The sequence below is a fragment of the Procambarus clarkii genome, chromosome 56 (genome assembly GCF_040958095.1).
Source record: "Procambarus clarkii isolate CNS0578487 chromosome 56, FALCON_Pclarkii_2.0, whole genome shotgun sequence".
Taxonomy (NCBI): domain Eukaryota; kingdom Metazoa; phylum Arthropoda; class Malacostraca; order Decapoda; family Cambaridae; genus Procambarus; species Procambarus clarkii.
In genome coordinates this window covers 14,958,062-14,973,231 of record NC_091205.1, presented here as the reverse complement: position 1 = coordinate 14,973,231, position 15,170 = coordinate 14,958,062, and the positions used below count along the sequence as shown (strand labels likewise).

Below are 15,170 nucleotides of genomic sequence, written 5' to 3'. Positions count from 1 at the left end.
TCCTATATAAGAAGCAATCTTAGTAAACACGCCAGTTATTGCCGCACTATGCCATAAGAGACTTGAGAAACTATATTATCATCTTCAGATTTGCCTTAGACGTTTACAGCATTGCTAAAGAAATAATAATTCTCCATCTCCTCCTAGGATTTATTTGCCATAATTTCAAAAGTTAAGTATGTTAAAGGTAATGAATAGTCTCGCCTCGACAGGCGGATGGAGGTACGACAGACTACAGCCTGGCAATCAGCGGTTCCTCGACACTCTCCTTCCTGTCAGAGTTCTGTGACCTGGTGACTGAACCGCCCAGGCCCACATACCGTCTGATCATGGGCCAGCCTATCACTGGTAGGTGTTCGGGTCCGCCTCGGGTTACTTGGTCATGAGAACACTGCTTCTTGTATAATGGTGTGCTCCTACATGTCAGAGGAATAAGGTTTGCAAAGAACCTGCGACCAACTGCTAGGTAGCCTATTATAGTGTCGTCGCTGCTAGGTAGTCTACTACAGCGTCACTGCTAGAAGGGCTACTATAGTGTTACTGCTAGGAAGCCTACTATAGTGCTGACCAAACCACACACTACAAGGTCAAGGGATCGACTTGACACAATCGACTTGAGATTGGTCCAGGGCTGACCGAAACGACGTCGTCCCTTCACCTTCTAGTGTGTGGTCTGGTCAACATACTTCAGTCACGTTATTGTGACTCATCGTCTGCATACTATAGTGTTACTGCTAGGAGGGCTACTATAGTGTCACTGGTATGAAGCTATAGTAGGCTACCCAACAGTGAAGCTAGTGCCAATTGAGCTAGCACTTGGTTTCAAAAATAGACTCCATAAATCTATAATTGACAATAATTGGACTGGCCCCGCAAAGGCCAATTTCACTGTTTTTGTTCTTTGTAACAATTCATGTTAAGTGGTATTTATTGATCTTTAAGACCAAATCAATACATTTCCTTGACATATTTCTTTTTTCTTTTTTGCCAATCATAACCTGATTTATGATGGAGTACAGTATATGGCATTACCTGACTCGCCTCCTTTCATGATGTGTGTACCTGTTGTGTTGTAGTCGAGGCGCTGTATTGACAGGCGTGGCATACTACATCGAGGTGTTGTATTGACAGGTGTGGCATACTACATCGAGGTGACGCTGGTGGGATACCTAGAGTCTCTGGTCAGCAGTGTCACATCCCTACAGCTCATAGATGAGGTATGCATGGCTCTTCTCCTTCTTCCTCTTAATTTTTGTTACGTTCCTGATATATAATGTATTCTTGCAGTCTGAATTATTATTTTAATTATCATTTATAACCTTCTTAATTTAAGATTTTTAACAGTAAACTTTCATTATTTCTATTTCTATTCAACACATTAGGTAATAATTCTCAATTTGCGTTTTCTCAAACAAAAAATAAAAGGGCATATCAGTAAACCTCCTGGCCCATGCGAGGCAGGAACCTACCCATCACCCCATTTTTAGACTTGCCAAGTTATTTACCTCAGTGATGATAACTGGCAGGGGTTTCACAGGTTACCGATGAAACCTGTGAAACAGACTACCACCGATGCAATATTTACAAATATAATCATTAAATGTATTTATTTAAGGAAAACTCCATGTGTTTATGCCTTTCATCCATTGGTATACCTCATTCATATCACCATAATGCCCTGCCCCACTCTGTATGCTCTGTTCCTCTTGATTCTGTATAATTAACAAATTAATAACTATGGGCTCAGCCCTGAGCATTTCATCTCCACCAACTTAAATGGGGGGGGCCCACATCCCCTTAAATCTTGCGTAGTACTCCAACACATTATATGACGTGATGCGCAGTTGACTGGAACAACGTCCAACACGTAATATGACGTGATGCGCACTTTAAGGGTTAAAGGGAAGAATTGGGGGGGCTAACTCCAACCCTCCTATGACAGTCTTACAACACCCATTTTCAACCTACGAAGTTTAATAAGATTAGGCCCAAGTGTCTATCCTCTAACCTTGGATAGACACAAATCTTCTTTATTAGATACTGTATTGATCTGAGTTGGTTTCCTCTAGGCTGGAGGATTGTTCTCGACAATGGAGTATGCCGAGGACGTGGATGAACATTTTTACATTCTCAGTGAAAAACTCCCGGCTGTGCCTTTCTTCGTCCAGGTGAATGGCTTCCTTCAAACTGGTATGTAGATTGAACTTTATTACAAATTAATACAAATATATAATACTGTATATAGTATGTGTAATATATATATAATATTGCTTTTAGCTTTCATTCAGAAATACTGTAAATTTCTGCATATAAAAGCTAGATATTTTAATCAATTATCAGTTATCTGATGAAGAAATCTTATAGCAGACAATATTACCTGATTTATCTGATTTTACCCGAGGGCTACAAACCCTAGTGGCCTAAATGAGGACGGGAAGTCGGCGACTTGTCGAAGTTCCCCTCATTTGCCTTGATCTTTTCCAGGTATATTTTGAAATTCGGCACAGTTTTGGCAGTTGCGACTTCGGCGAGTAGGCGATTACATATGTTAATAACCCTGTGGTTGAAAAACCATCTTCTGTTCTCAGTCCTACATTGTGGCTTGTTGGGCTTGAAACCATTGGTCCTTGTTTGTTACAAGAGACCTTCTGAAGAAAATTTTGGAACCCAACATCCTCGAACTTGTTCAGTATTTTTAAGTTTCAATGATATCTGCCCTGTCATGCCTGGTTTGCAGTGTTAGCTCTGTGCCCTTGAAGCAGTCCTGATATGAGATGATTTGGCTCTGGAATGACTTGCTGACTGGTGTTGTACCTTCTCCAGAGCAGCTGTCCTCCTGAAAATGAGAACTCCATGCTTGGATACAGTAATCTAAGTGGCGGCATACCAGAGATTTATACAGTTGAACCATTACCTTCTTTTCCTCAGTCAAATGTACTTGTATCCCAAAAGTTTGGTTAGCTTTTCTAACTGCTGCACCCACCTGTTGTGTAACTTTTAATGAGTGGTGGATCTTGACTTAAGGTCCCTTTCTTCATCAATCTGCTATAATGCTATTAATTTGGTAGTCCTGGCGTGGGTTATGTCCCACTTGCAAGGTCATACATTTGTCGATATTTAAAAGCATTTGCCAGTCTTCTGACCATTTGTAGAGTTTATGTAGATATCTTTGTAAGGCTTCAATATCATCATTTCCCACTTCACCATAAATCTGTGTCGTCTACAAATTTGATGATGTGGTTTGTAATATTCTCGCTTGTCAATGTTGTAAATGACAAAAAGGGTAGGTCACAAAAATGGATCCTTGTGGCACCCTACGTATGACATTTTCCATTCTGATTCACACAATCTTAACAATCGTAATCATAACAAAACCCATATACTGTACAGTATAATCATAACAAACCTGATAATGAAATTCATTTATTGTTAAGAATGAAGTTAATGTGAACAAGGAGCTTGTTATTTTGTTTACAATTTGAGTATATATAGAGACATTTAAACTACTTTTAAAATGACAGTAGCGTTCATACCTTTTTGTTTTTAAACTTTGAACAGAAAAGGTAATTATTAACCATTATATTTCTATACTGCTGTATTTGGAGTGTTGTATGATTTCTTAGGACACGAAAATAGGTAAAAAAAATTGCCGTGTAACTTATTCCTGGCAATAATTACCTCTATTTATAACTTAAGTTTTAAGTTCCTATTTTAGCACATTCTTATTCCATAATCACATGAATCATAAGCAATGAAAAATACCACCTTTTCAATTTTCAAACTTAAATTTTACACAAACACCTTGAACTGTGATATTATGTCACTCATTGCTCCACACACACACACACTCTACTCACTGAAAGTCATAACCTATCCTTCATCTTTATTACCTCATTGCTGCTCTTATAATCCTTGTTCCATTTTACTTGGCATCCTCACTTCCTTTCTTTTATCTCTCATAGGTGAAATACATTGAGCTTCATTACAAATGTTCACCACCTTCAGCTTCTCAGATTCCTCTTTTTATTCTTCTAACTTTCCAGCCATATGAGCCTATCTTTTTCTGAGGCCTGGGCAGGTGCGGGTTTCTACTTCCAAGGTCAAATTTTATTTTCATTGCCGAGGAAATTTTGGAAAAAGTGTCCCAATCCCAATTGGCATTAGATTATGTTGATATTAAAGAGATAATAATGTTTGGTTTTGTAGCAAATTAAAATTTGTAAGGCAGTTATAGACAAGGTATAGAGAGTATTGTACAGCATTTCATATTTAACTTTACTGATGAAAAGATGTTAATTTTATGAAAAAAGGCAGAACAAATTAAATGTGCTGGGATAGTCGACCATATGCTTTACCATAAAAGGAATTAAATAATCAGCCAGACTTAATATTCCGTATTTGCCAAGAAAAAAGTAAGTCTCCTTAGTACGAAGTCAGCAGGCTGCATTTTGCACTGCGAGAGTAGTGCCAACTGCTGTGATCACCTTGTTGTGAACATTCTTGCTTTGAACATGTACAATACTTGAAGCACTCACAAACAGGAGGAAACCTAATCATTTAATGACGGTCTGAGGAAGGGAGCGAGTTACTGTGGTGTTGAAACATTCTTCATACACCTTCATGAGATCTACTTCACACACCGAGTACAACTTTAGTGTACTCTGCTCTTCCAACTTGGAAATTATGATTAACCTGTTTTTGTAAAAGTCTGTATTAAACTAACACTGTTTTAATTAATAAGGAGATTTTTGCTTATGACTCCATAATATTGTTGAAAAGCTGTTATATTTTGTCAAACTCTACTTCACTATTATTTACTATTTTTGTATTATCCAGGCACAGGGGAGCTGTTCTGCAGCTGGAATTCTTCTAACCAAGTCATTCTTTTTTGTATATTTTCATATTTCCATTCTTTACTTTATTAAGATTTTAATAATCTGATACATGTGACATTTTTTGTCTTCATTTCAACATGAAGTAACGCATGTAAACTTAACTGAAAGAAACCCACAATGTCTGAGCTGACTGTAATGCCATAAACTAACACATGCTTATGTATGGTGGCTCCTTGAACAGGTACACCCTTCAGTCGGATCTCCCCATCAATGATACTGGCAGTGAATTGTGCTGTGGAGCTTCTGTTGGAAACATCAGAGATGTCTGCCCGTGCTGGGGAGCAAGCCACAGCCTATTTCTCGGTTAAAAACTTTGGTCCTGAAGCCACCTTTAACTACTTTGCTACTGATGAGTTGCAATACGTTTCAAGTTGGAGCCCAGTGAAGTGAGTATTGTAAACCTCTAAATAATATTTTGGTTTGCCTGGAACCCTTATTAAACTTAAAAGATGTATGTATCAGATGCCTTGGCAACTCTTGACTTATGACAGTTCTTTTTATCATAGTTTCTTTAGTATGACTCATTATTTACTTCCCTTGCAGGTCAACTATACCCTCTATGGGGTCTGACACCATCACAGTACTGTTCGATGTGCCTTCATCTGCCATCGCAGGCACAGTGAGCACAGTTACTGTAACTGCCAGCTCAGAACTGCAAGAAAATGTCAACACTGCCATAGCCTACTTCCTTGTTCTCCCTGATGTATGTACTGGTATTGTATATGTATTAAGAACAGTGTTTGGTTAAATGTGGTTAAATGTACCTGCATGTGTGTGCACAGTGGTCATGTGCCCCCCCCCCCTCCCTCTGTATTTGTTTTGAAATAAGCCTGCATGTTCTCGGTGTGTGCGCGCATTAGTTTTTATCAAGGGAGCGTTAATGTGTAAATCTCATTCGTTGTATTTTGGTATGTAGGTTTTACTTTTTCATTCTGTAGCTGTTTACCATAACTGTTGCATAAATAGAATCTGCAATTATTTTATTAGGTAACATTGAAGTCTCTTAATTTTTTTTTCATTCCATGCTTTCCTATGCAAGTTCTTTTTGAAGATGTTAAGATTTTTTAAAAAGTTTAGCTTTAGAAGATCCAGGTCATGAATAAATTAGCATGAGCATTTGGCTTGAGTGAGTGGGCTCATGCTTATCTCAGACTTTTATTATTAAAATACTGTAAGAGAACAATTACTGTGAAAGAGTATTTCACAGTAATACTGTACACTTTCTTAATAATAATAAGGGGTACATCTATAATGTATATCTGTCATTTGACTACCACTCTTCTGTGGTGTCAGTGATTGAATTACAACAAGGTCTGTGGTCTTCTGGCCAGACGATAGATGTACTAAGGTTGTCCCATTCTAAGTTGTCTCAAGTCTAGGGATTTGAGACAATTTCCATTTGTCCCATTCTAAGGTTCTCAGATCTAAGGATTTGCAATGTGTTCCCGTAATGTGGTTCATCCACTTGGATTCGTCAGTACAAGAGGCCTTGGTTCTTGCAGGTCTGCGTTCAATCCCTGATGGGCCCAAGTGGTTGGGCACTGTTACTTCCCTACATTCTATCCCAGTTCCTTGTCCTCGTGCCTTCCAAGTGCTATTAGTCATACTAGCATAGTGCTTTTTCCTAATAATTACCATACTTATTGTACAGCAGTGGAGCCCAATGTCTTACGGTTTGACTCTTCCCATTTGATAGTCATGCCGAGATATGTGAACCTAACTCAATAGTTAAACACCGGATGTATTGTTTATACCTTACAAGATATACGGTATTATTAATCAGTATATTAAGAGGAACCTGTCTTGTTTGTATGGAAATCCATTAACCATTACCATTAAAAATACCATTAACTTGCTGAAGTATTATACATTTACTGTACAGTATTATCCAGTCTGACTTAACTATTGTGTGCAGCACCTTGACAGTGAAGCGCCAACGTGTATCAGCAACAGTGAGCCATCCTGCGCCGACTACAGCACCCCCGGCTCCTGCAGCGATGGCTCTTGGAGCGTTACAGGCATCATGCAGGACACCATATCAGGTCGGTCATAAGTCGGTCATAATCATTTGCACGGAAATCCGGCTATTTGCCATACCACTTTGGACATCCGGCATGATATATTAGGATTTGCACATAATGCATCCAAAAGTGGTAGTGGCCTGACCATTTGCATGATCACACTATTCTTGGCTATCCTTACACAATCTAGCGTCACAGAAATCCCATTATCGTGATACTGTATGTCGATGAGAAAATCCACAGGAGCCATGATGAGGATTCTAACCTATGCTCTGGGTGTTCCCAGATACACTGTAGTCGACTACACCATGACATAGTCAAAAGAATTGCAACCTGGGATGCTTTTGCACCCTCGAGGATTCTAGGAACACCCAGTGCATAGGTTCGAATCCTCATCACGGCTCCTGTGGATTTTCACATAATCTAGCATGTCGTACAAATTTTATCAGTCGCCGACTATTGATAGTAGAATTGTGTAGATAACTATCCTGATCAGCACTGCTGTGTGTGCAAGTTATGGAGTTGTTATTCAGTGACTGCTGTTGGAAAAAGTTTCCAAGCAACATTATATACAGTACAGTATTATATTTCACACAATATGGATCTTAATTAATTAATAACCGTTATTCCTGTGCCAACAGTGCACTATAACTAGTTAAAGAGCTTGACCCTATGACAAAATTTTGAGATCTAATCTCGGCTAGCAACTATTTTTGGATATGCTTCTCATCTTGCTGCATTGAATGTACAAACATTATGACAAATTTAGTTGGATCATAAAATGTCAATATTCCATTTTTATATCAGAATGCATGTTAGAAAACAGACCAACTTAATTTTGGCATATTTAATTGTAAAATGCAACCGATGTTGCATTTTATGCTTCAGAAATTTGTTGCACTCGATCACGTGCAGCTTTAGTATGTGTTTGTTTTATTTCCAACAGGTCTAAGCATTATCTACTCTCGACCAGAGAATTATTTAACAGTAGATGACTTCTCCGTGGGGACAACTCTGCCTATCGCTGTCAATTTTAGTTCCTCTTGCTGTACCAGGGATGTGCAGATCATCGGGCGAGACCAGCAGGGCAACATCGGCGTATGTCACTGGAATCTGGGAGCACTCCATGGTAAGATATTATATCATTTAAGGCACTGCCAACCTCATACTAAGAAAAGTCTTAAGGTAGTCTGTCTTAGCTGATACATCCCTCCAGGGTGGAAAGTTAGGAGACTAATGCCCAGTACCTTGAGTAGTTGTTGTAATACTTAACTACTTTATCTTTTTAAAGTTAAGGTTGGGTTTGCCAAAGGAATAATTTACTGTACAGTATCTGCTAATTTTTGTTAACTAGTTTCTGTAGTTTATAATTTAGACCATGCTCATTATGTGAGCAGTAGAGAAAATGTATGATGCACATTATGGGTTCAGGAATTTTATGGAAGTATTCTTCCACTAGCTTACTAAAGGGGCTTATTAGTGAGGTCTATGGTTTGACCAACTGGGTCAAGTGGTTACAACCACTTGACCCAGTTGGCCAAACAAAAGAACACTTTTTGACATCACTTACACCTTTACCAACACACTAAGGGACTGAAGAGAAGTAATTTAGATTATTCATTTTAACTGAGCATTTAACAACTTCAACTGCAACAACTACAGTTGTTGCAGCTATCACTACATTAATGCTCCTGCTGTTGCTACCCTCAACATTAATGCTCCTGCTGTTGCTACCCTCAACATTAATGCTCCTGCTGTTGCTACCCTCAACATTAATGCTCCTGCTGTTGCTACCCTCAACATTAATGTACATATTTCACCAGGATCTGTGATAGAGTTCGTGGCAGAGTCTGTGGGCTATACTTGGGTTTATCTCAGATGGAACATGAGCGACGTTCCTAAAGATCTCTCGAAGTACATCATCAATATTAATGACGACTTTGTTGAGGAGGTATGTATATATTATATATTGTACTAGGCATACATACACGTGTGTGTGTGTGTGTGTGTGTGTGTGTGTGTAATTACCCAAGTGTAGTTACAGGATGAGAGCTACGCTCGTGGTGTCCCGTCTTCCCAACACTGTCATATAACACTTTGAAGCTACTGACGGTTTTGGCCTCCCACCTTTTCACTTAACTTGTTCCAACTGTCTACCACTCTGTTTGCGAAAGTGAATTTTCTTGTACTGTATTTCTTCGGCATCTTTGTTTAGTTAGTTTCAATCTATGACCTCTTGTTCTTGAAGTTCCAGGTCTCGGGAAATCTTCTCTATCGATTTTATCAATTCCTGTTACTATTTTGTACGTAGTCATCATATCGCCTCTTTTTCTTCCGTCTTCTAGTTTTGGCATATTTAATGCCTCTAACCTCTCCTCATAGTGCTTGCCCTTCAGTTCTGGGAGCCAATTAATAGCATGTGGTTTTAAAGATTCTAGCTACAAATTCATGGGCTCGACCTGGAGATGCTGAAGACCCCAGAGGACGCTCCCATTGGCAGGTCATGACTCTTCCTGTGTTCTGTGATCATGACTGTTCCTCTGTGTGTGTTTATACATAAACACACACAGACACACACACCTGTGTGTGTGTGTGTATATATATATATATATATCTGCGAACAAGCCTGAATGGTCCCCAGGACAATATGCAACTGAAAACTCACACCCCAGAAGTGACTCGAACCCATACTCCCAGAAGCAACGCAACTGGTATGTACAAGACGCCTTAATCCACTTGACCATCACGACCGGACATAATGAGGTGATAGCCGAGGCTATTTGAACCACCCCACCGCCGGCACTCGGATAGTTATCTTGGGCATAGCATTTTACCAAATCACCTCATTCTTTGGGGCACACGTGAGGAACACAAATGCGAACAAGCCTGAATGGTCCCTCTCATTATGTCCGGTCGTGATGGTCAAGTGGATTAAGGCGTCTTGTACATACCAGTTGCGTTGCTTCTGGGAGTATGGGTTCGAGTCACTTCTGGGGTGTGAGTTTTCAGTTGCATATTGTCCTGGGGACCATTCAGGCTTGTTCGCATTTGTGTTCCTCACGTGTGCCCCAAAGAATGAGGTGATTTGGTAAAATGCTATGCCCAAGATAACTATCCGAGTGCCGGCGGTGGGGTGGTTCAAATAGCCTCGGCTATCACCTCATTATGTCCGGTCGTGATGGTCAAGTGGATTAAGGCGTCTTGTACATACCAGTTGCGTTGCTTCTGGGAGTATGGGTTCGAGTCACTTCTGGGGTGTGAGTTTTCAGTTGCATATTGTCCTGGGGACCATTCAGGCTTGTTCGCATTTGTGTTCCTCACGTGTGCCCCAAAGAATGAGGTGATTTGGTAAAATGCTATGCCCAAGATAACTATCCGAGTGCCGGCGGTGGGGTGGTTCAAATAGCCTCGGCTATCACCTCATTATGTCCGGTCGTGATGGTCAAGTGGATTAAGGCATCTTGTACATACCAGTTGCGTTGCTTCTGGGAGTATGGGTTCGAGTCACTTCTGGGGTGTGAGTTTTCAGTTATATATATATCTATATAGACATACATATCTGTGTGTATATACAGTATATACTGGTATATATAATTATATAATTTATGGTAAATATTTATTAGGAATAATTAAATTGTTTAGTAATCATGGTAATGGAACTTCATCAGTCGCGATGTAAGGAGCTGGTGTGTTGGAAGAATGTAACCTACCTGAATCCATGCATGCTGCAAACATTCTCCTTAACACCATATTACTTGCTAGACTCTCTAGTCGAGGGCGCCGTTCTCAACACAGAGGCAACCACACTCGGAGATGGTCAGTACTAGCACACATTCTTGATGTGAAATTAATTTTGTCATTAAATATCTCCTTAAAAAGATATTATTTGTGCAACTTAGCATTCTGATAACAGGTTATCTGTTCACCTGCTCCAAGTATATGTACTGGTGTATGTAAAGTGCTAGACAACCTCTGTTATTTTCACATTTTAGTGTTGTTGAACTGATAATTTCCAATTTAGTTTCTCTTGTTAAAACTCCACATTAATTGTATATTAACAGTAGAATCCCAGTGTTCATGTACTAAGCTTTTGTTACAGATTCATTATGGTAAACATTATTATGTATTAATCAGCATAAGATTAGTCATGAAAACATTTGCAGCTTAATACTAAGACTTTGGCTGGGCAATATCCAGTTTTAATGTTAGAGATTTTAATGTAAAACAATATATCTTGTATTTATACAGGACATTGTAATGAAAAAAAACTAATGAAGGTTCACTATCGTCTAATATGTGCATCGGGTTTTTATCTAGGAAAATGCAGCGTTGAATGTCATGAAATGCCAGTTTCTGGGTAAGCCCTGGAGGCTCCCTGAGGTTATTAGAACTGATATAGTGCTATATTACTTGGTCATCAGTCAGTCCTTAAGTTTACCATAGACCACGAACCAGAAGTGCTCATAGGCCATTGCTCCCTGTGCCCCTCTTAGGGGGGGGGGGGGGGCAGGTTCTGGCTTGTGGTCTCTGGTAGGCTTAAGAACTCAAGTGACTGATGACCCCAACTAATATAGCACTATATCAGTTCGGATAGCTTCAGGGAGCAGACGGGGCTTTCCACAAATAGTCTTTGAGTTGGCATTTCTTGTGCAAGCTCATGAGCACATATATAATGAAATCACATTGTGATGTCAAATGCACAATGAAAATACGAGAAGCATTGGAGGAGAACTACTGGACCATTAGCCAGAGTGCCTAGGGGCAATGCTTAACACCCTAATTGGGCTTTAGTTGTAACCTCAGGAATTCTAGAGGATTCGGTGGAATCCCAGGTTGTATAGCTTTTATCTTGTCGTGGCATGGTGGTTTAGGACGCTAGCTTGGGAGTACCAAGTGAGCGGCTTTGTATCTTCCGCATGACTCCTACTGAATTTCTGCTCCTGAACAGTTCCTGGAGCCCCCACCGACCCCAAAACTGAATATATTTCCACTACCTCTACCACCATCACATGGAGTGAACCTGTCAATAAGAACTGCTTTCAGCATTATGAGGCAAGTACCTTACTTGTGGCTTTACTTCTTTCAAGCATCTCTCCTCCTTATTTATGTCTAGAACCATGAGAATTTTGTCTTCATACAACGTATTAAATGGCAACAAATTAATGTGTGAATTTGGCCGATTTGTTACAGGGAGTTTAAATATTTGCAATAAATTTTTTCTCAGCCTGTGTTTGCTTATAAATATTCTCAAATACTGTATCATAAATTTCTATAATAAAAACAAAAATAATCACAAGAATATTGAAAGATGTAATAATTTGTTATTTTTTATTTTGATACAGTACATAAAACTTAATAGTAATATCATTGTATCAGTAGTTAGATTGAGAAACTTGATTTTGTTATAAAATGACATGTCTAGAGGAAAGTGTAATGCTACTTAGTCATTGTCATGTGTAGAAACCTACATGAAAATTATTCTTTTATGATGAGAAATAATGAAGACTAGTTGACAAATGCAATGGTTCTCAAAAGCCAGTGACAATGTTTTATAGATTGCTTGTAAGGATTTGTGGTTCACAATGATGTGTATTGCAGATTTGCTTCACTATGATTGGGGCAACAGAAGATCATTGCGTGATTTCCACCATAAACAGCTACACCATGGAAAGTCTGGAGGCCTGTACTGTCTACCACGTCACTATAACCTCTGTATCTCTCTTAGGACTCCCCAGTGACCCGCTTACCTTCGACACCAACACGGATGATGCTGGTATGATTGATGTGTATTAAGGGGAATTATATTGTTAAGTTTGTTCATCTTGCTCTGATATCCCATATGACTAAGAGGATGACTAAACAATGTTTAATAAAATGTTGATATAACCATAATAATTAGTAATTTAGATTATAGTCACTTTAATACAGCAATATTTCAGTAACAACCAATTTATTATAGGTAACTTAATTTTTACATTGAAAAATACCTGTTCAGATGCTGAAGTGCATTATATTCTTAATTTTGTAAGAGAGACAAAGGAATTGGTGAATAACCTATTTAATGTGTTCTGATTTACAATTTTTCTGATCTTGGAACTTTACTGTATGGCTCATTATATATACAGTATATATAATGTAAATACTGTACAGGGAAATAAAAAGCTTTCAAGTTGGTACCTGCATGTAGTAGGAAGATAAGATATATATGATGTATGTCGACGTATATGATGTCGAGACCGGTTGATGGCATTTGTGATGCGTGTGTGTGGTGTCTCCCTACAGCACCCGGAGCTCCGGAGAATTTACACGTCAACAACCAAACGACCAGCTGGGTTGAACTGGCATGGGACAACCCTCTGGACAGAGCAAACTGTGTCAAAGAGTAAGTATTATCAGTAAGCAGTAAACCAGACTGGATATAAAGCATTGTCTGTTATAAAAATATTAAAGTGGTTAAAGAGATCATTTAGGATGCAATATAGCTGTACAGTACAGTATTAAAAAGTTGATTATAGGTCTGCTGTAGTGACTAGTTGGTGATTTTTAATTGCAATCATGAAGTTATATGATGTCGTCTACACTGGCTACTTGGTGTTATTAATGTCGGCTTGTGTTTTCTAGTTATTAGGGGAAGGGTGAAATAAATCATTAACTTAAAATATTTGTTTTTGTAAAATCAGATACCTGTATTTATCTTTATAGTGGTATTGTGTATTGTTGACTGTACAGTATTGAATAGTTAGAAATATTTTTGTAACTTTGATCAAGTAGCAAGGCTAGTAAAATGTTTAATTTAGATTTTAGAAACCGTTTAATACAAACTTGGCACCAGTTTCTCTGCTAGTTGGGAGTCAAGTGCTACTGTTCCTTACCACTTCACAACTAATTATTCATGTTTGTAATCAGTGGCTGCCCTGTAAAAATAAATGCCATTAGTTAATGCAGCTGGAGCATTTTAAGTGTTGAGATTATTAAGGAAGAGATACACTTGATTATGACTACCAAATAGTCATTAACTGGTGGTCAATATTAATGGTAGAAAGTCCCAATTAAATATCTGTATATATATCTAATACTGCATTCTTTTCCACTAATCAAATATGACACTGTACTGTAATGTAGATTGTTAATCAGAGTAGTGCTATCTTAATTTTCTTATTTACCCGATTTACTTGAAGGCCACTAACCCTAGTGGCCTCAACGATAACAGAAAGCCGGCAGAATGTCGAAGGTCCCTCCATTTGCTTTGACGATCTTTTCCAGGTATATTTTGAAACTCGGCACAGTTTTGGCAGGTAGGCAGTTCCATGGGTAATAACCCTGTGCGTGAAAAAAGCATCTCCTTTTCTCAGTCCTACGTTGTGGCTTGTTGAGCTTGAAACCATTGCTCCTTGTTTGTGTTAAATCTGACCTTCTGAAGAAAATAATCAGATCCACATCCTCTAGCTTGTTCAGTATTTTAAGTTTCAATGATATCTGTCCTGTCATGCCTGGCTTGCAGTGTTGGCCCTGTGACCTTCAAGCATTCCTGATATGAGAGATGACTTTGCTCTTGAATGACTTTTGTTGCCTGGTGGTGTACCTTCTCCAGAGCAGCTATGTCCTTCTGAAAGAGATCTCCATGCTTGGATATAGTAATACAAGTGGGGGCACACCAGAGATTTATACAGTTGAACTATTACCTTCTTTTCCTCATAGTCAAAAGTATGCTTGATTATCCCAAAAGTTTGGTTATCTTTTCTGACTGCTGCACCCACTTGTTCAACTTTTGAGTGGTGGATCTTGACTCCAAGGTTCTTTTCTTCATAAACCTGCTGTAATGTAATGCTATTAATTTGGTAGTCATGACCTGGGTTGTTGTGCCCCACATACAGGGTTTTGCATTTGTCAATATTAAAAAGCATTTGCCAGTCTTCTGACCATTTGTGAAGTTCACGTAGATCTCTTTGTAAGGCTCCAATATCATTATCATTTCCCACTTTACCATAAATCTTTGTAATCTGCAAATTTGATGTGGTTTATAATATCCTCAGCGATGTCATTGATGTACAGTATATGACAAAAAGGGTATGCCCCCAAAAGGAATCTGTGGCACCCCACTTATCACATTTTTCCATTCACATTAGTTTCCATTTAGCATGACCCTTTGTTTTCTTTCCTTCAACCAGTGTTTTATCCATTCTAATTTTTACCATTTTATTTCATGGTCCTGTAATTTCCTTGCCAGTATTTCATATGGTACCTATCAAAAGCT

General features: G+C 38.8%; 1 protein-coding gene across 1 annotated transcript in view; it reads left to right on the top strand.

The window, feature by feature from the left end:
• Positions 1 to 15,170, top strand: part of LOC138353086 (uncharacterized) — a 35,679-nt gene that overhangs the window by 15,889 nt on the left and 4,620 nt on the right. The window contains exons 13-24 of the mRNA XM_069305746.1: positions 213 to 348; positions 1,132 to 1,217; positions 2,070 to 2,190; positions 5,077 to 5,281; positions 5,439 to 5,598; positions 6,811 to 6,937; positions 7,863 to 8,045; positions 8,740 to 8,867; positions 10,585 to 10,732; positions 11,865 to 11,968; positions 12,515 to 12,689; positions 13,199 to 13,298. Coding sequence (XP_069161847.1) covers positions 213 to 348; positions 1,132 to 1,217; positions 2,070 to 2,190; positions 5,077 to 5,281; positions 5,439 to 5,598; positions 6,811 to 6,937; positions 7,863 to 8,045; positions 8,740 to 8,867; positions 10,585 to 10,732; positions 11,865 to 11,968; positions 12,515 to 12,689; positions 13,199 to 13,298 — 1,673 coding nt within the window. The remainder of the gene's footprint in view (positions 1 to 212; positions 349 to 1,131; positions 1,218 to 2,069; positions 2,191 to 5,076; positions 5,282 to 5,438; positions 5,599 to 6,810; positions 6,938 to 7,862; positions 8,046 to 8,739; positions 8,868 to 10,584; positions 10,733 to 11,864; positions 11,969 to 12,514; positions 12,690 to 13,198; positions 13,299 to 15,170) is intronic.